The sequence below is a fragment of the Saccostrea cucullata genome, unplaced genomic scaffold, assembly GCF_032062105.1.
Source record: "Saccostrea cucullata isolate Sc308-1 unplaced genomic scaffold, CSIRO_AGI_Scuc_v1 ctg1352, whole genome shotgun sequence".
Lineage (NCBI taxonomy): Eukaryota > Metazoa > Mollusca > Bivalvia > Ostreida > Ostreidae > Saccostrea > Saccostrea cuccullata.
The window spans coordinates 101,907-123,778 of NW_026921131.1; the positions used below are offsets into that span (position 1 = coordinate 101,907).

The 21,872-nt window shown below is 33.0% G+C and overlaps 1 protein-coding gene across 2 annotated transcripts; it reads right to left on the minus strand.

Annotated features, from left to right (window-relative positions):
• Positions 1 to 1,251: 1,251 nt before the first annotated feature.
• Positions 1,252 to 21,283, minus strand: LOC134259244 (uncharacterized). Of its 2 annotated transcripts, XM_062741845.1 has the most exons (9): positions 21,163 to 21,250; positions 16,660 to 16,740; positions 16,389 to 16,439; positions 9,148 to 9,408; positions 8,933 to 9,019; positions 8,660 to 8,773; positions 3,891 to 4,088; positions 2,772 to 2,870; positions 1,252 to 2,035 (listed from the first exon to the last, which is right to left on the minus strand). In XM_062741845.1, the coding sequence occupies exons 2-9, from the start codon at positions 16,729 to 16,731 to the stop codon at positions 1,952 to 1,954; spliced, it is 966 nt and encodes a 321-aa protein (XP_062597829.1). In that variant the 5' UTR covers positions 16,732 to 16,740; positions 21,163 to 21,250; the 3' UTR covers positions 1,252 to 1,951. The 2 variants fall into 2 exon arrangements, with proteins under 2 accessions (XP_062597829.1, XP_062597830.1); XM_062741846.1 differs by lacking the exons at positions 16,389 to 16,439; positions 16,660 to 16,740 and having other exon boundaries at positions 21,163 to 21,283.
• Positions 21,284 to 21,872: the final 589 nt, after the last annotated feature.

The following is a 21,872-nucleotide window of genomic DNA, read 5'->3' on the forward strand; positions in this document are numbered from 1 at the left end:
TGGAGGTCCATGTTTGCTCTGCTCCTATTTTATATTGTATTGTAGACTTTTGATCATGAAAACTATTCGTTATCTCCACATGTTTTATTTCATAGATATTTATGGATCTCTTTAATATCTATTTTTCCTTCTGTGTTCAATGATTCAAAAGTGTTTTTTTTTTATTTAAAAATCGATTGATTACAAGATCAGTAGTTTGTAACAACATTGTCTTTATTAAGGCTCATTTTTTAAATTGTATTTCAGACGAAATAGGATATATTTCTACAAGTGGTAATCCAACTTATACCTATAACTTCCTTTCTAAGAAGGAAAATCTTCAAAATCATATGTCAGTTTTTAATATGTTTTATATCCCTCATAACCAATATTAATTTGAATTACATACCTATGGGTTCCAAACCTTCATAAAAATACAAATCGTTACAAAGATACATAGCAGGTTCTACCAAGCCACTAATTGCAGGTTAAAAAATTTAAAATGAGTACTGTGAAACAATATTTCCGAGAAATGGTGTAAATCTGATGTGCTTATGTAGCAATATACCTTTATCACATGCAAATGGGGTTTGTATCCATTTGTCAGTTTATTCTATACGCAGGAGTATGTTCTACAAACAGTGTATAAAACAAAGCAAATCAATGCCAAAGAAGTTGTTTCATAAAAAATACGAACGGTCTCATTTAAACTCATCATTTTGCAGGTTCTGTGATCGAAACGATGATTTTGTCCACAAATACAATCCAACAATAAGTAAAATGCAAATATAAATTTTTCATACTTATTGTTAGGCAATTGCTAACGCAATGAATTGTTTACGGATTTTTGTTATTTCCCGATCTTGACGAGGAGCACATGGCGGGTGTGACGGTTCGGAAGGGGATGTCCTCTCCCCAACCGCACCTGATCTCACCGTTAATATTTTAAATGGTCCTTGCTCTAATTTTTATTGTTTTAATGGACTGTTGAGCTTACGAGTTCGTTTATTTACACCCGGGATCTTTGCTATAATATTTCAGTGAGCGGAAATGCCAAGTGAACTCTTAAAATCCTTGAGGAAAGCCTCAAGGGTACGTATTCAAGGATATCGGATCTACGGTTTAATTCCAAATTCTTGTTATTCTGTTTCCAATTCCCTGTAAATCTATGGACCTTTTCTGAACTGAGCGGCTCACTGGTGTTGGGGAGTGGATATGTTACCCAACCTGTACAAAATGCAACCAAGAGAGTCACGGTTCAGCTTTCCACTCTTTATTAGATTAAACAATCCATTTGTAATAGTATGATTACAATAAATAGTTTCTTACAATATTTGAATTTTTAATTACTTTAATTCTGACCTTGAGCACTTTTTAAATTTCTAATGCACTTTATAAATACTTTCAATTCGTTTGCATTATCTAGTAATATGATTTGTTGTAGCTAATTTATCCCAACATCTGACCTCTTGTCACTTCATTACTACTGGTTGCTTCTTCACCCTAACCAAACACATTCTTTTGATAAACAAGTAAACAACCGCATTCCAATGGATCATTTCTTGGAACCGTCCAGTAAAAGTTCAACTCCTAGTGGTCAGCATCTTTAATTACTTTTATCTTCAGAGCTCGCATCTGTTATCTTTCTCCACAAATACACATGTTTATATGTGTTACAATCTTATTTTTATGCAGTTTTTGCTATGATAATTGTTTGTTATTACCATTTATTACGTGTAAAAATAAACATATTTGGCTCAACTACATCTTTTGTGCTCCTTTGTAAAAATTGGGGTCCCCTAATATGTACATAAAATTATGTAGGGAGAAGTTTACCTTTAATGAACAACAAATAAGCATATCTTGAAAAGGCATACTGATATCAAAAAGTAAAATTTTAAGTTCAGAACATAAGCCATGTGGTTTGTTGATTCTGTGTTGAAATTGCATCTAAATTGCATCTAAACATTCATTACTGTGTTTTATACTTTTCAGTTTTCTTACAATTTCGAGCCACCCCTAGAGCTATCCCAAAAGCCAGGATGAACTCACCAACCTGAAAAGTTAGAGAAAATAGGACGTATGAGGGGAAAAAATGTTCAAGGAATCATATGGAGATGACAAACAGTATTCAAAGGCCCATACAGACACTGAAAATGAGGATTAAGTCACTAGAGGGAATAAGTCGTTAGAGGGAAGATTACGTTTGAAGGAAAAGAGGTAAGATGACGTTAGAAGGAAAAATGAGGGAAGATGGCGTGAGAAGGAGTAAAACATAAGATGAAGATATACTTTATTTGCTATAAGACTTAACATAGAATAAGATATAAGAATAAAGAAGGGAAGATGAAGTTAGAGGAAATAAGACGTAAAAGGAAATAAAATGTTGGAAGCGATGAACGACAGACAAAAAGAGATGTTAGATGGAATAAGTCGTTCAATTAGATTTTAGAAGTAATAAGACTTAATAGGGAAGAGGATGTAAAAGTGAATTAAACGTTTGATTGAATATAAGACCTGAGTGAATAAGTTGTTAGAGTACAGAGACGTAAGTGGAAATAAACTGTTGAAGTGAATCAGACGTTAGAGAGAATAAGATATGAAAGGAAATAAGCAGTAAGGTAGAATAAAGCATCAGAACATTCTCAAAAGTACGTTATATATTATTTTTATAAAATACATAAAGTCTGTTTAATTGGTTTAAAGATATTTTCAATTTTCAAATGCATGATTATTATGCTCCTTTTGGTGATACTGTTTAAGCTCAAAATTTGATTAAAACATAAATATACTTTCAAAATCCCCAAGGTTAAGGTAATGGTAGCTATTACATCAATCTGGTGATCTGTTATGGCAAAGTCATCCAACATCTTAACACGAGAAAAACAGCTCTGAAATGTTAAACAATACATAAACAAAAGACCTAGGGGCCACCTCGCTCACCTGAGCTCTGGCTATGTACAACTAAAAGCAAAAATCAGTTCAGTATTGAAAAATTGAATATAAAAGTGGGTTCAAGTTTGATTATGGATTGACTTGAATTTACACCACATGAGGATGCCTCCATATAACTATGACCAATCATGGCTTTCATAGAAAAAGAATTTAAAGATTTTCCCCATGTATTCCTATGTTAAACTTCGATCCGCTATTGTGGCCCCATCCTAGCCCCGGGAGACAGGATCAAACATAATTGAACAAATTGGAATCTACACTGCCAGAGAATGCTTCCGAATGAGTTTCAGTTTTCATGGCTCAGTGGTTTTTGAGAAGAAAATTTTTAAAGATTCTCAATATACATTCCTATGTTAAACTTTGACCACCCATCATGGCCCCACCAATCTATACTATCCGAGGATGGTTCCACATGAGTTTCATCTTTCCTGGCCCAGTGGTTCCTGAGAATATTTTTTTAAAGTCCCATTAATTTTTCACGTATTCATGATTATCTCCCTTATGAAGATAGTGTGACCCTTCGTTTGAATAAGCTTGAATCCCTTTCACCCAAGAATACTTTGTGGCATATTTGGTTGAAATTGGCCCAGTGGTTCAGGAGAAGAAAATGAAATGTGAAAAGGTTACAATGACGCTAACAAGAACAACGACAGACAACGGACAAATTTTGATCAGAAAAGCTCATTTGAGCCTTCGGCTCGGGTGAGCTAAAAATTGATTGGTGTGGCACTTCTGAAATAAAGAAAAAATAAAACAATTTTTGCTCAGATTATTATTATAAGTAGTAGTAGTATTCTTTAATTCTTGGTATTGTTGGTCACATAATATGATTATGATACATGTAACACACTGTGACCACTTTGGAGTAACATTTAAGGCACAAAGTGTGAACTTTTACCCTATTCCTAGCATTTAGAAATGATTTTCATTATACTTTTTATGTTTATGATATTTACATCTCTATATGTTCCTGCCTGGACATCAGCATGACAACTGGCCGGTGCCTCATTATAATCATCGATTGTATATGCTTTACAACAAGATTTTGGAATTACAGAATTCGTCTGTTGACAGGAACCAGACGTAGTACACCAAGGGGTCGTGTCAAAGTCGTTGGTTGTGCTAGTGACTTGGTTTACAGCACAACAATCGTACTGAAACATGGAAAACATTCAATTGATTGATACACAGCAATACAGTTATTGACAATATACTTTGCAGTAGAGAATACATTTTTAACTTTTGTATATGAAGTAAATCTCTTTCATTTACATATTCCATTCATATATACTTATAGACAGATGTATAATTTATGCGGTGTGAGTAAGTTGTGAGCAATTAAAAACAGGAAACACTGATGCTTCCTTATGGCATCTCAAGATCGAGTTAAAAGTTATTTGTAACAATGGATAAAAAAAGTGATTTATAAAAGCTCTAACTACCATCGTTCAAAAGTTCTAGTCAAGGTTAAATGTTTAAAATGTAGGCACAACTTCGAGTTAAAGGTCTGAATAATAAAATATTGTTGCACTAAAAAGATTTAGATAATTGATATACCTATCTAAGGTATAGAAGCTTATCTCGAAGCCTTTAAACTTTCATGCCTTACGTTAAAATGTGGTTAACCTTAACAAAAATATGTCTAACCCTATCGTCAGAATTTTTTTAGAAGGAATATACATGTTTTTGAAAGACAAGATTAAAGGCAAAGTAAAAGTTTTCCAAGAAGACAATCGAAGACACCAAAAACTATATATACTATTCGAATCTTCTATTACTGTAACATGAGTACATCGTCGCTTTGTCCTTACTACTATTCATTTATCAGCATTTACTCTTTTCTAAAGAAAATGATATAAATTGAGTAAAAATATTCCAGAATAATCATACATTATTCAGACTTTTATTCGACACTTATAATCTTTATTTTAATTGTCTGTTTGTCTGTCTGTCTGGGTTTTTGTTTGTCTGTTTGATCTTGCACATAACTGCTAGGTGGGTGATGTTATCGCTTTCATATCTTTTAGGTACATTTCTAGAGACATGGCCTTTTTGGAGACATCGCCAAATTTGACCTCTTGACCTTGGACTTTAACCTACTTTTACAAAACAATTACCAAACGTTTATCTACAGGTGTAGGCCATAACTTTTGAACAGTGTGTGCTGGGGCTTTTATATTTCACATGTGTATTCATTTTGACACTACCTTTCTTTCAGTGTGTATAGATATTTTTGTCCTTGTGACCTCGAACTTAGAGTTTGACCCAGTTTTTTCAAAACATCAACCTTTTCCATAACTTTTTAACAGCTAAACCAGGGTTTTCATATCTCACAGGATTATTTCTTATGACAAGGCCTTCTCTGGATATCAACAATTTGACCTTTTTGCCTTAGACTTTGTTTTGTTTTGTTTTAAGAAACTGCAATCTTCACCACAAGCGAGGACATTAGTGATTCATAATACTTCTTGTTTCTTTATAAGTTTGTCGCAAAAGATTTTTTTTATTTTATATTTTACCGCATTATTTAATTAACTCTTTCTCTGGATACCAACAATTTGACCTTTTTGCCTTGGACTTTGTTTTGTTTTGTTTTAAGAAACTGCAATCTTCGTCATAAGCGAGGACATTAGTGATTCATTATACTTCTTGTTTCTTTATAAGTTTGTCGCAAAAGATTTTTTTTACATTTTTCCACATTATTTAATGTAACAACACATTTCATTGAGTTTTAATATTTTTGACCTTGGTTTTGCAAATTAGCCAACTTTTCAAAAAAAAAAAAAAATTTAACCTCGGCGATGAATTTTAAACAGATACTGTATAGGGGGAAAATAACTCGCGGTGTTAATATTCGCTATATTCACGGTGTTAACAAATCCGTGAATTCAAGAAACAGTGAATAAATTTTCAATAATCTATATGTTTTATTTGGAAATTTGAGAATAGATCACGATAGATTTATATAGGCGTACGTGTAGTCCATGGTCATTTCAGCAATTGCGAGTAGTACTGTCATTCAATTAATTTTAATTATCACGCTTTACTTTAATTCAAATCGGCAGATAATAATTTGTGTTTGTTCAAAAGCTGTTTTAATAGCCAACGCTGCATGTTTCATCAATCAAAACACGTAGGTCATGGGTTTTGATTACCCGTGCGTAACTAATGTTACCACGTGTATTTGTTACCTGCATTCTAATGCATATTAGTTCATGTAGTTTTTATCGACATTTTGGTTTTAAAAAATCATTCAAATATCGAACTTACTGATGAAGGAAGTGTGGAAGAATATTATTTCGTAGAACTACATAAAAAGTTTTATTTCCGTCCAGTGGTTTTTCGCCGCGTTGTATGGAAGATCTCGGGTGCACATGCACTCATCGTAATAGCATGTAGGAAAGTCATTTAACGTTTAGAGACTATCAATAACTGCACTTGTGTTAATTTAAAACATGTATTTATGAAATCTACCTATTTTATAAAAACTTACTCTGTTGTCCGTGAAATAAAGACAGAACGCTGATTAATGTCGTTCACATGTAGCTATGGTATGGATTAAATGCAGACAAGCGAAGTAACTTTTATTACGTACCAAATTCCGCGAATTCAAGAAACCGTGATCGTGTCAGATGAGAGAAAAACGTGAAAATTACAACCCGTGAAATTAATCCCCTATACAGTAGTACAATAGCCTTCATGTTTCACATGTATTCCTTATGACAAGACCTTCCTTTGATATCAACACTTTTGATCTTTTGACCTACAGTCAAGGGACATAATTATTCGCCACTTCCGCGCAAATTTTTTTTATCGCATGTTCGATAAAGTAGGGCTGAGTGCTATTTTTAGACAAAAGATTTTCCCATTCTATTTTTATCTTTGTGTTGTTATACTAAAATTGCTGACATGTACACAATATTTTTGTCATCTGCTATATGGTTTTTCGATAAATATATGTGAAAAACAATAAGAGTCGCAAGGGGAAAGAATTAGATACGTCCGTCAGAAGAATGGTTGTAGAAGCATATCAAAACAACAGAAATACATTAGAATTGTAGTATTAAAAAGTTTGATGAAACGGGACAGGTAGAAAATTGTAGAAGGTAACATAAATGCAAGAAAATATATTGAACTAGAGCAAAGCTCGTTGCAAAGCAACGAGTAGGTCTTCCGTACTGTTTTGACCGGAAGTGATGTCAACAAAAGAAAGCAATGAGCTAAGTCGTCTCCAGTCACTTTATAATTTCAATTTTGCATCAAAACCTTTAAAAATAAGCTATTTTTGGCTCATTCCGGTTTGACCGAAGTGATATCGACGGACAGAAAATTAAGTTTTATGCTTCCAGTGACATATGTTACCCAAAAACTTATCAAGAACGGTAAAAATATGCATTTTCTGACGACTTCCGGTTTAACCGGAAGTGACGTCGCCGGACGCATTTTGACGACTTCAATAGATTAAGCTTGACATTTTGCTTCTTGGACGTATTACAAATTCTCAATACTTTTTGAGATATCTGGAAAAAAATTTTGGCCCCTCTAGATCCCTTAATTTAGGGGGCAGCCCTTTTTCCGAGAATCATTTGAAAGATCTTCTAATTCTGCACAAATTTTGTTCTATATGTCTTAACAAAATAATTTTAGTTTAGAAGATAAAAAGCAGAATAATTTTTAGCTCTTTTAAGCGTTCTAATTTTTTACCCCTATATAGCACCATTTTGAATAGAGAAATCGAAAAACAAAAACAGATGTGCACAACTTCAATCCTTCTATTATCTAAAATCAGTAGAATTTCTGCTCCAGCTTTAGCCGTCTCTGAGCCTTTGTCTGGATTCGAAAGCCTATAAATTTTCGTTTAAAGGGAAATAACTCAAAACCGGAAGTGACCTTTTGAAATTTTCGACAGCATTCTGATAGAGTTTAGTAACTTCTAGTACCTCTGAAAATTTGAGCGAAATCAGTTGAGAAATGAGTGAGATATGAGGCTTCAATGTTGGCGTCTAGGAAGTAGTAGAAGAAAAAAAAAGAATAATAATCTTTACCAACAGAATCAGTAGAAGGTCTTCCGTTGGAAACGGAAGACCTTAAATATTAGACAACAACCTTTGGTCCGTTTTAGCCAGACATTTTCCAGATAACGAGTATGTATTTATAGACGACAATGCTTCCGTTCATAGAGCAAATTTAGTTAAAGAATACATCGTCAATAACCAATGGCCTGTCCCGTTCCCTGATCTAAATATCATCGAGAACATTTGGTAAAATTAAAAAGAACACTGGAAACCCGTGCCAAATTCATTAAAACAAAAGATCAGCTGATGGCGGAAATTCGGATTGCTTGGGAAAATATACCAACCTCCGACATTGAGGACCTGTATAAGACAATTCCCGGCAGACTAAATGAAGTTTTAATGATGAAAGGCAATTTAACAAAGTATTGAGGTAAGATGGGCATTTATTATTTTTTAAACAGCTCCTAAATATCAAGGTGCGCGATGTAAAAATTTCGGTGGCCATTTTGAAGTGGCAAATAATTATGTCACTTGACTGTAGAACATTAGAGTTTAACTTGCATTTGAGAAACTTCAACCCTCGACATAAGCTGCCATACGGGGGAATTTGTGTTTCACACTTATATTGGTTTTTTTTTTTAGAAATAAATCTCAGAATGTTGATAAAATCATATATGTTTTTAATAAGATACATTTTTAAAACAATTAACCTTGAGAAAAAAGTTGTTCCAAAGGTCGGAAGTACTAGCCTTGATGCTTATAACATCCGAAGTAAAATTGTCTCTGAGTGATTGGATCATTGCACTCTTCATTTCTCCATAATCCTGGGAAAAGAAGCAAAGGATTTGGAACAATAACTAATCTTAAATAATCCATCCTTTTAAGTTTAATATCTTTATATAGGCGTCAGTTATATCATAGTTTTGTATCAGAATATACACTTTAGTAAACTTTATGCAACTTTGAAGAAATTGATAACATACCGTTTCTGTCTTAGTTGCTTTGAAATCGACAATACTGTTGTACCGGAGAAATAGCAGACATACCAACACAAATGATTGTATGGCCAGCTAGGAAAGAAGAGACTGTATCATCAATATGGTAAAATAGACGATGAAGAAGATATCATTCCATACTTCCAAATCAATTAGTCATTATATGCAGGTTGGGTAACGTAAATATAATAAGTAAAACTTACCACGGTATAACAAGCTATATATCCTTTTCTTTGTCTTTCACCAGGAATCATAAATAAAATCAGGCTTAAAAAGAGAAAAACGAAATCCAGGACAAGTGTTGATATTCCTATTTCCCAGATTTCTTTGATGTTCTCTTTAGAATTTCCATATTTACAAGATACAGTAAAATTCAGGCGTAGATATTCGACGGCTTCCTTGAGATCACAGGATTTGCTACGTTTCGTAACATCACACCAAGATACCAAGACCACGGCAACAACCTTTGCAAAATTGATTTAACTCTAATATTCAAATGGCAATTAATTTACTACTCGGATTAGAAAGGTGACCATTCTATAGATAATTGTTGATAAAAATACAAATAACCAGTATTTCTATTTTCAATATGGAACACTAATTTGATGGTAGAGACTAATATCATTTTTATTCGTTTATTCGAGAAATTTTCACTCATATAGAGACGCCACTACCTGCCGGTGTAACGAAGAAAAGTGACCCCCGTAGAATATTGACCGGGGGTCATTTTTCTATGAAGAAATTTGACCCCCAGGTCAATTTTCTACGTAGAAAATGACCAACTAGTCTGTAAAAATTATGGCCTTGGGGTCGTTTTTTTTCTTTTTTTTTTTTCGTGTGCATTATAGAAAAATGACCCCGCAGAATAATGACCCCTTGTCATTTTTTGACATTCGTTTTGGTAGGAATATTCTTGTTAAGCGAATGTCTACGGGTAATATCAAGCTGTTTTGTAGAAATCCAGTCAAAGCGCCCCCTAATAAAACCGTCCCGATCAAAGCGTCCCCTGATTTTGGTCAAAGCGCCCCTGATAGAATTTTACATTAAAATGATGTTACAAAACCGCCCCTAAATATTGGTCAAAGCGTCCCCTGATTTTGGTCAAAGCGCCCCTTATAGAATTTTACAGTATAATGGTCAAATAATGGTCAAAGCGCCCCTTAACATTTTTTTCTTAGGAAAAATCGTCTGGGAAGCAATCTAAACGTCCCCGATTTTTGTCAAAGCTTCCCCTGATTTTGGTCAAGACGCCCCCTAATATTTTTACAAACATGTTCCGGAATAAAACTGTTTTGTATTTATAATATTATCATTGTTTGGCAGTTAATTCTATAGGGGGGCTTTGACCAAAATCAGGGGACATTTTGAACATTGCTTTGGGATGGACTCGAAACGTTTTTTCCCTGTAAAAATATATTAGGGGGCGCTTTGACAAAAACCAGGGGACGCATTGACCATTTCTTGGGGACAGTAAAGATTGACGAAAGTTAGGGGACACTTTGACCGGGACGTTTTTATTAGGGGGCGCTTTGACTGACTCCCATTCAGCATAGAAACGTTTATTACATTATAATTTAATTTTAGTTGTAACACGTCATTTGATTGGTTAAACGGTTTTATCCATTTTGTATAATATAACTTGCCTACGTCACAATGAGTTACGTCAAAAACGTATTACTCCGCTTGACGTTAATTTTAAAATAACGCTCAATTTTTAAAACTTTTTCCGGAGGAGATATTGTCTTATTATCTACCCTGAAATTAAATTATACATGTAAGGAATGAAGCTTATTTCAACTTATGTTATCCGATAAAACAAAACTTGGGGCAGTTTACGCTTTGTTATAAACCGCTTCGCGGTTTATAAAGACCAAAATTTTACGCTTTATAAACCGCTTCGCGGTTTATAAAGCGTAAACTGCCCCAAGTTATGTTAAATCGGATAACATAAGTTGAAATAAGCTTCATTCCTGAAATAGACGCAACTGTTTCTACTGTGAGTGCAATTGCTCTATCACACTCGTGTAGAAGAATCTCTACTACACTTTTAAACCGTGTTGAGAAGTGTATATTTGAAATAAGAGGAATAAAAATAAGTTTTTAATAATATTCTTTGATGAAAAAGAAATTCAGAATATTTAGAATTGCTGATTTATATCTTTAAAAATTCAATTTTGGTCAATGTATTTAATTGTATAATAAAACTTTTTAAAATTATAGAGAACTGCCATATTTTTATTTTTTCGTATCATGCATATTTGTACAAAGAACGATAACTCTTCACACTTGGGTAATAACATTCAGAAAGAGAAAATTCTTTAACTAGTTTATTTATTTCAAGAATGATTTCAGCTATTAAAAATAAATAGAAAAACTCAAAAAAAAAATATAGAAAAGCATTCTGGAGTAATTATCATTATAAAATCATTCTCATTTTTCATCATAGTTTTTTGTCAGAGGGTTAATCGATGACGTAACAACTGCATCAAAACAAAAATGTATGACAGCGCTGCTTGTATCCAGATAACTGTGTCTGAGAGGGAAATACTTTATAAATTGTTTGTGATTTATTAGAGAAAAGGAGCAGTAATCAGGTTTACTGATTTTAAAGCCGTATGTTTTTCTTTACCGTAGACAAGAAGCTGCGTCCTTATGTAAGTCAGGATTTCATCTGATACTCTTGAAAAAAATCAAAGAATGCAAATATAAGTAATAGTAATAGCTCTGCTGGCATTTTTTTCAATGATGCGCTAGCACGCATCCTGGAATATGCCAGCAGAGCATATGCTATTCATAACGCCATGTTCACTGAATAACGTTGTTTTTTTCTTAATTATACAGTAAGTTTTCACAATTATCATTTTAATCCTAAAAAAGGTTATTTTCTAGCTGTTGTCAGAAAAAAGTTTCAATAATTAATTAAATATAAATCTCTTTGATTTTACCCTAGATAAATAATTTGCAAAAATCAAAATAAAGTTTTATTTTTTCAAAAGTTTAACGTTTTTGATCCCTACTTTTAAAACTGGCGCGAAAAAGGGCGCTATCTTAGAAAATTAGATCTTATAAAAACACTTGGTTTTCTATGAATGAAGTTTCAAACTTCTCATAGAAAATAGGGATGATTTGATTTGTAAAAATAAGTACGAAATTAAATTGCATCTGACCTATGATACAAGGGAAACAAAATATGGTTAGCTCAAAACCTGTAAAATGTCTTTTGTCGTTTGCTAGTGTCAACAAAACATAAACAAAATGGGGGTTGTAGCATAAAACATGATTAACTACAAGAAAAGGAGTGCGCGTCTTTCCCAAAATTGGCACATATAGTATCGTTTTCCCCGTTCTACATGTACTTCAATATATTGATTTTAGGAGTTTTTTACTAATAGAAAATTTTTTAAAATGTTGGATGATGAAAATTTAATACTTTAATATTATACTTAAGCCTCCGTAAATGCTTGATTGATTGATTGTATATTGTTTAACGTTCCTCTCGATATTTTTTCACTCATATGGAGACGTCACCGTATGCCGGTGAAGGGCTTCAAATTTTGAGATACGAACTCACGACCTCCCGATCACGGAGCGAGCGCTCTACCGACTGAGCTACCGTGAACGGTACTCCCCGTAAATGAAGTTTCGGGGTATACAGTTTTTTTTTTTACCTGTCCGTCCGTCTGTTTGTATACATGCTTGCATAAATGTTGCCCATATCTTTAAACTGGGTGGAACTATGGCTTTCATATTTCACAGTTGTATTTTTATGACAATACCCTTTTTTGTATACAACCAACTTTGACCTTATGACATTGACCTTGAAGTTTGAGACTTTTTACTCTAAAATTTCACATTTTACGTTAGCATTAACTTTTGGACGGTATGTGCTAGGACTTTATATCGAAGTAATGGCATGATAGACTAATAGAGTTCATCAATTTGCAAAGGTTATGCCTATAAAATCTCATAAGAAAGGGGGTGAAACAGCACCATTGGTCAGGTGTCTGTGGGCTAAAAAGTGTTGAAAAGGGAAGTGTTTTTTTTTATTTATATATATCTCTTAAGGTTCAACTGTTATTCACTCAGATGTACATTTTTGCCAGTTTTGGAGGATTTTTTTATATCATCATAAGAACGTTCTCGATGTAATGGTAATTCCTGTATATACATGAAAAAATTTAGTACTTTATATAAGGTAGTTAAAAAGTGTGTATTTTAAAGTAGAATGCATGACCCCACTCCTTCAACTGGCGTTGGAATTTCATAAATATTATGGATTCTGTTGAAAATTACGTCAGACAATGGGCCAGATAGGAAAAAGAAGATGTTGACACTTTGTCAGAATGAATTAGATGTATCAGATCCATGTTTAAGTCGCGTATTAAAAGATTGAGGGGCAACATGAAAACCATATATCCTTCTGTGTTCAATAATCCAGAAGTGAAAAAAGAATTAGATAGATAACATGATCAGTACGTACTGGTCCTTGCCGACAAAGCAGGAAACAATATTGTCTTCGTTTGTAAGGCTCAATTTACAAATCATATTTAAGACGAATTTGGATTTAATTCTACAAGTAGTAATCCTTCTTATACTCATACTTCCCTTTCTGAGGAAAAAATTCTTCAAAATCATATTATGTCAATTTTGAATATTTTTAATATTCCACAGAGCCAAAATGAATTTGAACTACCCTATATATATATATTGGATTCCCAAAATTCATAAGAATCCTTACAAATAAAGATACATGGCGGGTTCCCGTAAATGTTCAACCATGCCGTAAACTATAGTTAACTATAGTATTCTTTTGTTAGGGAAGCCTCTTTCGTTACATCTCACTAAGATGTTGACAGAAATGAAGGAAAAACTTCAAGATTACTGTGCAATAATATATTCAGGAAGTGGTGTGAATTAGATGTGGATACTCAAAAATTCAAAAGAACTTTTGAACAATTTGAAATCACAAGATTTTACCAAATTCAACAGCTTAAAGACTTTTCAACTTAATACACAACCATTCCCCGCGATAAATTAAAGTCAAGACTTTTTGATATCACTGACAGCTGCTTTTTCAGTAAAAATAGGACTCGAAAATTCTCTTACCTGGTAATTGGTCATTTGCAAAATTATTTTGTTAAAACACACTCTGATTACACACACAAGTACTCTGAATTTGATATCAAAAAGAAGCTTGAGTTTCTGATTGAAAAAAATGAATGTGGTTTTTGTAATCCCTGTTGAGATTCTGCTAGGCTAGATATTTGGACTGACACCGTCGCAGAATCCCTGGACAATCATATATAATTCATGTCTGGAGATTAAGTCCCAAGTTCGGCCGACTATAGCAAGAATTATTCACCTAGACCACACTGCCATTCGCTTCAATTAAGTCATTTAGTTGTTTAGTTGACTCTCTGTCACTATTATTTCTACATAGCTTACCGTTTAGTCATGTAAATCCTGTTTTTATTCTATGTGACTCTGAACCAAATCTACAGTGGCTATTGAACATCACATAGGGTAAAAACAGACTATAGGACACTCTTTTATTCGAGGAGGTAAACAATTTCGTCACGGGAGCCATATTTTAAAAGCAGATTTCAGTGAATATTTTTATGTTGGGATTTACATGCCTAAACGGTAAGCTATGAAGAAATAATAGTGACAGAAAGTAAAATAAGCAACTAAATGACTTAATTGAAGCGAACGGCAGTGTGGTCTAGGTGAATAATTCTTGCTATAGTCGACCGAAGTTGGGACTTAATCTCCAGACATGAATTATTATTGATTGTCCAGGGATTCTGCGACGGCGTCAGTCCAAATATCTAGCCTAGCAGAATCTCAACAGGGATTATGGTTTTTGGAGACCAGGTCTTCAAATAATCTATTGCAATTTCCATGGGTACCAATAGCGCTCCGTTATAAGAAGAACTATTTTTGTATTCATATGAAGCAGACTTTGTGCAAGATCTTATGCATGAAAGAAGAAAACACTTGCTGTGGCCTTCAACTCGACATTTAGAAATATCGACGACGTATTGTCAATTAACAATGGTAATTTCCATTCCAACTTCGATACGATATATCCTGAAGAGCTTGAGATAAAAGATACCACAGCTAGAGTCTGACACATCTGTTTCATACTTGGATATTTTACTTGAAAAAGACGTTAATGGTAATCTCACAAGCAAGCTATATGATAAACGTGATGACTTTAACTTTTATATCGTCAACTTCCCTTACTCAAGCAGCAATTAACCTTAATCACCTGCAAGCGAAGTGTATAATTATATTTCAGTTGATTCGATACACAAGAGCATGATCTACGTATGAATATTTTCTTAAACGAGGTTAATCATTGGCAAGCAAGTTGATGAAACATGAATATTCGTTTAATGTCATCATTTCGTAAGTTCTATGGTCGATACAATGACCTTGTACGCAAAATCAATTTATCATTAGTCAAATGCTGACTGACGTTTTTCGTGCACCTGATCCCACCTCTAATGTTTTGGAGGTCCGTGTTTGCTCTGCTCCTATTTTGTTTTGTTTCATGGACTTTGCATTGATATTGAATACTGTTTGTTATCTCCATATCCTTCTTCCGTACAGATGTATATGTAAGTTTAAATGTAAGAGCTAAGGGAATTGAATTTATATAGTCAAATAACGTTGCTTTTCTTGCTTCTATGCAATGTTTTTGGATTTGTAAAACAAATTCAAAGATTATAGTTATCAGAAACATATCATGCCATTTTCGGAACAAAATCTTTGAATGAAAAAAACCCTCAAAGTATAATAATAAATTTATGCTCCTCAATGAATAAATATTCATTGGGATTCTGCAAGCCAAAAATAAATCCATACCAGATACATTGATAGTGATGCTACTATTAAGATATCCAATCAAATATATGTTGGCAAGGATTAAAGTACATGAAAAATTCCCCCTACTTGCATTACAAAGTATGAAAAAATATCAGGAGGCACATATATAAGGTTTTATTGTATAAAAAAGAAGGGGGCAAAATTCTATAGGGGTCATTTTTCAACGTGTATGGAGTCGTAGAATTACTGGTCTGGAATTTTTTTCTACAGCCAAAAAATGACCCTACTTGTCGTAGAATATTGACCCGGGGTCGTTTTTCTACGTAGAAAAATGACCCCTTGGTCAATATTCTACATATTCTACGGGGGTCACTTTTCGTCGTTACACCTGTAGAGAGCTACAAATTGTGTCCTATACTCGGCACTCAGTGGGCAGTGATAAGGGCTCTTTTTCGTGCCAACAACTATTGCGACACATGACCTTTGTTTGAACGGTCTCAAACGAAGGACCAGTCTCCTCGTCCCACAGTAGAGTTTGAACCTGCGACATAAGTACCAAATCACTACACCATGCGGGTGACCATTATTATTCGAAAAATTGAATAAAGTTTACCATTATTGCTCCTGTAAGTATCATCAACGTACACTTTGCTTTTTCATGAACCTAGATAAAAATACATAACGGTCATTCATTTTTTAATTTATCTTAAAACAAATGCTTCAAATTATTAAGGAGAAGTAATGCAGAAACTTTGAAATCACTTTGTCTTTATCTATTTAAATATTTTTAAAACATAATATTTTAATCCATCTTTTCATTATTCCGGTTTTTTAAAATCATTTTCTTCCGCCATCTTTTGCTTTGGTTTTTTATTTTCTTTTACCTTTTCTTGCTTCGGGTTTTGAGTTTCATCCATATTTTCTTGCCTCAGTTTTATATTTTCTTTGTCTGCCATAGTTTAATTCTGAATGCAAGTTTCAACAAATATAAGAAAAACATTTATTATTTTCCAAAGTAAAAATATGGTTGCTTGGTAGTATTTTTAAAACGGCTGGAAATGAAAAGAGTGATTATGACAAATTAACAGCGTCCAACATCAAAAAATCCATAAACATACAAATATCTCGAACAGAGCTGAAAATACGGAACCAAGAAATTCCGAAGGTGGAATCATGCGAATTGTCTTACAGAAATTGTGTAGCCTCCATGCCATGGAAAAATGAATATTTCTGAAAAACTCAAATGTGAAATTGTTTCACTAAAATTCAAGTTTTGTAAAAATTAAAATTTGAGCATTTAAATAATCTTCATTAGACGTAGATTTGAGTGTTAAATCAAGCAGAAACTGTGCAGTTATTGTGTTCTGTAGTTACTGTAATAACTCTGAGCTCGGCATTCTTTATGTTATTTGTATGTGTCGTAGTTAAATCGTTTTAATGTATTTCTTCTATTTGCTCTTGCGCATATGCTAAGATTCACCCGAATTCTCATTTTTTTGTGTTTTAACTGTTCCTTCTTTTCAAAAAAAAAAAAACCTGTCCATTAAAAAGATCGAATTTACGGTTTTCCAAATAGAAAGGACACTTACATGTAATTCAATGGATTGTTTAGCGAGTTAGCTTCTCATTAACACATAAAATGTTTACGTCACCAAAATGTTTTAATTTCTAATTAATAGGAGGGGCCTATTTTTTATTCATTAATTTTTTTTAGCTAGGCTTATGAAGTCAGTAAAAGTCATATACAGAAAAAAAATCAACAAATACAATTTGCTTTTCTCCGATCATTCTACATGATATGTATTTATTGAAGATATCACAACACGTGTATCAAACGAACACGTGTTTATCCAGTGTATAGGAAGAGTGTCGGTCTGATTGGTTAAAGTATTTATGGAATACCTGTTCTACAGGTATTCTGTTAAAGCACGCACGTTTTAGCGTATGTAAAAGTTAAATGCCATTCGAAGGCTCTTTCTCAGACGTTTCGATATAGTGTCACTATGGATTATGAGCGGCATATTCCTATGACTGACGAAACACATGGAGGAATTCCTTAGTTACTAGTATCAGAGACGTCACAGTCAACGTCTTATTCATTTGCATTTTTGCTGCTATTTACACCCGTAAACGTAGCGGGTAAACTGAAATACGAGGGAAACAAGGTACAATATTTGTTTAACGAGGAATTATAAACAGATAAAGAGCTACATTGTATTTGATATAAACTCAAGGAATTATATGTTTATAATAACAAATTTGTTAAGATACCATGGTAAAAAAAACCTTTAAACAGGTCTGGACGATTTCCAAATATGGAAGTCAAGAACGATAACTGAAAGTTGCCTTAAATATGCATCATGTAAACGTTATTATTTTTCTATCCAATCAGACAACAGCAACTATATATATGCTTTGAGGGTATGGATTTTTATAAAAGGCTAGTTTTAGCTTACATTTTTGATTTTTTGATAGTAATACTTTGTGAATTTGTCAAAGAACAATATTTTTATCAAATAAGTCAAAGAACCATTGCAGTGCAGAACACGGAAAGGGGAGGTCCAGTCCTCAAGCACCTGTGGTTTTCTTTTAAATTTACATTTCCGTTCAAGTAATCTATTGTTTAAATATAAATTCATATTTTAATTGTCTTTAGGAATAATTAAAAAGAAATAAAGCAAATATTTATAAACAATTAATTTTATATTGATCATTTCAATATTAGTTTAATTACAAGTTTTATATTGAGGGGAGAGGGGGCGACTCTTCGTGTCATTACTCTATATGTATTATTTCTCCTAATGTCATATAAAAATATTTTATTTAATCAATTAGAAATTGATTTGTACTTCCGATTTATTTCTTCAATTGTTTTTTTTTCTTAATTTGACCAAGACTTTTTGAGTGAAGATAAGAATTTTACGAGAAGGGCTGAGTTTTACGCTTTAAGATTTACTTTCACGCTAGAACAGTGTACGGAAGCTCTTTTACGGTATTATAATTTAGCTCAACATTTAATTCAACGAAAATACCGATTTATTTCAAAACACAGATAAATTGTCCTTGACGAAAACGACAACCATCCCACCCTCAAATTCAGGACATTGCTTATAAGTACCCCTAACACAATTACCATGACCAATAGAAAGGTGTTCTTTTCCATTATCAAATATGTACCTCCATAGATGTGAATCTTTAAATGTCCAAGTAAACAGTCAATTTGTCAAAGTCAGCGCTTCTCGTTAAAGTCCAATAATATTAGTCAAATCTTTCATATAATGATAAAAAATAAATTGTATTGGACAGATTTTTTTTAATTTATTTAAAAAGTGTCAAATTTGTGTGCATGAAAATTGTCCAATTTGTTGAATTTAAAATGTTTTGTATGCAGTTTTTTCTTTATTTATTCATGTTCAGACAATCCATTGCTAAAAGACGTTTATAGTATCAATGTTGTTTAAAAAGAATTTTAAATGTTGAATGAATATTGCATAATATTTTTATGGGTAATATTCACATCTAGTATTATAATTTTTGGAGTGACTGGAAAGGGAAGGTAGTTCATTACCTCCTGGTTCCGTAATTTACACACAATGCCATGTTCATATTTTCACTAAGTATTCATTACATATTCCTTTACGCGATATGAAAATTTTAACAAAATCTATTGATAGGTTTTTTTAGAAGTCAGGTGTCCTTAGCTACCTTGAAAACCAGAATAATTGTAACTTTAATCTGTTCGGTGTGGAACGTTCTAAAATATACATATAACTCTTGATAAAATTCTATGCATTTGCTGTATTATAAAAATAAATAAGTTCTGAATATTTTAAGTGATAACAAATTAAATGAGACTTTCATTTCTTTGAAGAAATTCTGTTTCTTAACTATAAAAGAATAGTTTTTGAAGAGCTCAGTATATTCGCCAAATAAATTGTTGATTTGTTTATGCAATGACGATGCGCACATGTAAAAGTCTTTACTGATTGAAAATAATCAGTGACTATTTTAGATTAACAAGAGTGGAATTACTGGGATCACATGCATTTGTGATAACGATAAGGCATGATAACGTAATGCAAATGGGGGGTGTCATATAAAAGGCCTAGCATATATATTTAAGGGCAGGTGAAGCTTACAAAACCTTCTATTCAAAAGATAATCCGCAACAACAGTTACGAAGTGTCACATTACAAATTAAAAGAATTTGATATCGTATCTGTGTTGAGACTGTATAGAGAGTATTGTATATAAGCAGTACATGTCCCCTACCGAGTTACCCTTTTTCTCTTTAGGGTCTCATTTTATGATATTCTGTTTCTGAAAAAGTGCCCTCAAAATGTGAACATTTCTATCATATACATGTACTTGTTTATGAATGAAATGTCTTGGATCGAATGAAGTCGATCTGACTTACAAAGAGAGGCGTATATGAATGTCATAATACTTACATGCATGCTTTGGTCAAAGCAGCTGATTTTACGTCGTTAAAAAACCATTATATAAAAAAATCAACTTGATCTATGTTTTATCAATTAGTCGGAATAATCTGTGTCTCGAGACAAGACCGCACCGCGATTAGAATGCATCCCATACACTCGTAATGTAGCTGACTGAGAATCTCTCCACAGCGATTTGGAAGAATACAAAATGATTTGCATTGAAAATAACTACCAAATCAATTAAAAAATAGACCTAAAGCGTTTTAGGTCTTGATTAAAAGAAACCTTTTGTTTGCTTGTCTATCCATCATGCAGAACAAGAAAACTATGTTTTGAAAGCAAATGTACTCTGATGCAAAAGCTATTACCAAGGTAAAAATAAAAGTGCGTGATATTAAAATTTTGGGGTTGTGCATGCCTTTAATATAAAAAAAAATAATAATCATTAAGACGAAAAATCAACTCATTTTTATTCGCCGGGATCGATAGATCCGGCGCGTTAATTGTTTTTCTCTTGTCTGTTTATCTGTTTGTTTGTCTGTCTGTTGTCAACTTTAACCTTCGCCTTAACTTTTAAACCATATGACATAGAGACCTCATATTTAATATGCATACTCCACTTATAAAGTTCTTTCAAATGACACCAATGTCAAAGACCTTGTGACCTTGACTGTGACATATATGCTAAGAATAGCTTTTTCGAACTTTTGCCATAACTTTTAACCTTACGAGATAGAGTCTTCATATTCGGTATGTATACTCCACTAATTAAGTTCTTTCAAATGAGACGAAGGTCAATGGCCTCATAAACAGACAAACAGATAAATAGACAAACAGACAGTACAAAAACAATATACGCCTCGGATATAAAAATAAATAAGTTCTAAATATTTTACTTGGTAGCAAATGAGGCTTCCATTTCTTTGATGAAATTCTGTTTCTTACCTGTATTAGGATAGTTTTTGAAGAGCTCCGTATATTCGCCAAATAAATTATTGATGCAGATGCGCACATGTAAAAGTCTTTACTGATTGAAAATAATCAGTGACTATTTAAGATTAAAAAGGGTGGCATTACTGGGATCACATGCATTTGTGATAACGATAAGGCATGATTACGTAATGCAAATTGTTAAAAAAATTGGGGGTGTCATATAAAAAGCCTAGCATATATTTGAAGGCAGGTGAAGCTTACAAAACCTTCTATTCAAAAGATAATCCGCAACAACAGTTACGAAGTGTCACATTACAAATTAAAAGAATTTGATATCGTATCTGTGTTGAGACCGTATAGAGAGTATTGCATATAAGCAGTACATGTCCCCTACCGAGTTACCCTTTTTCTCTTTAGGGTCTCATTTTATGATATTCTGTTTCTGAAAAAGTGCCCTCAAAATGTGAACATTTCTATCATATACATGTACTTGTTTATGAATGAAATGTCTTGGATCGAATGAAGTCGATCTGACTTACAAAGAGAGGCGTATATGAATGTCATAATACTTACATGCATGCTTTGGTCAAAGCAGCTGATTTTACGTGGTTAAAAAACCATTATATATATTTTAAAAAATCAAACTTGATCTATGTTTTGTCACTTAGTTGGAATAATCTGTGTCTCGGGAAAAGCCCTCACCGTAGTTAGAATGTTACTCG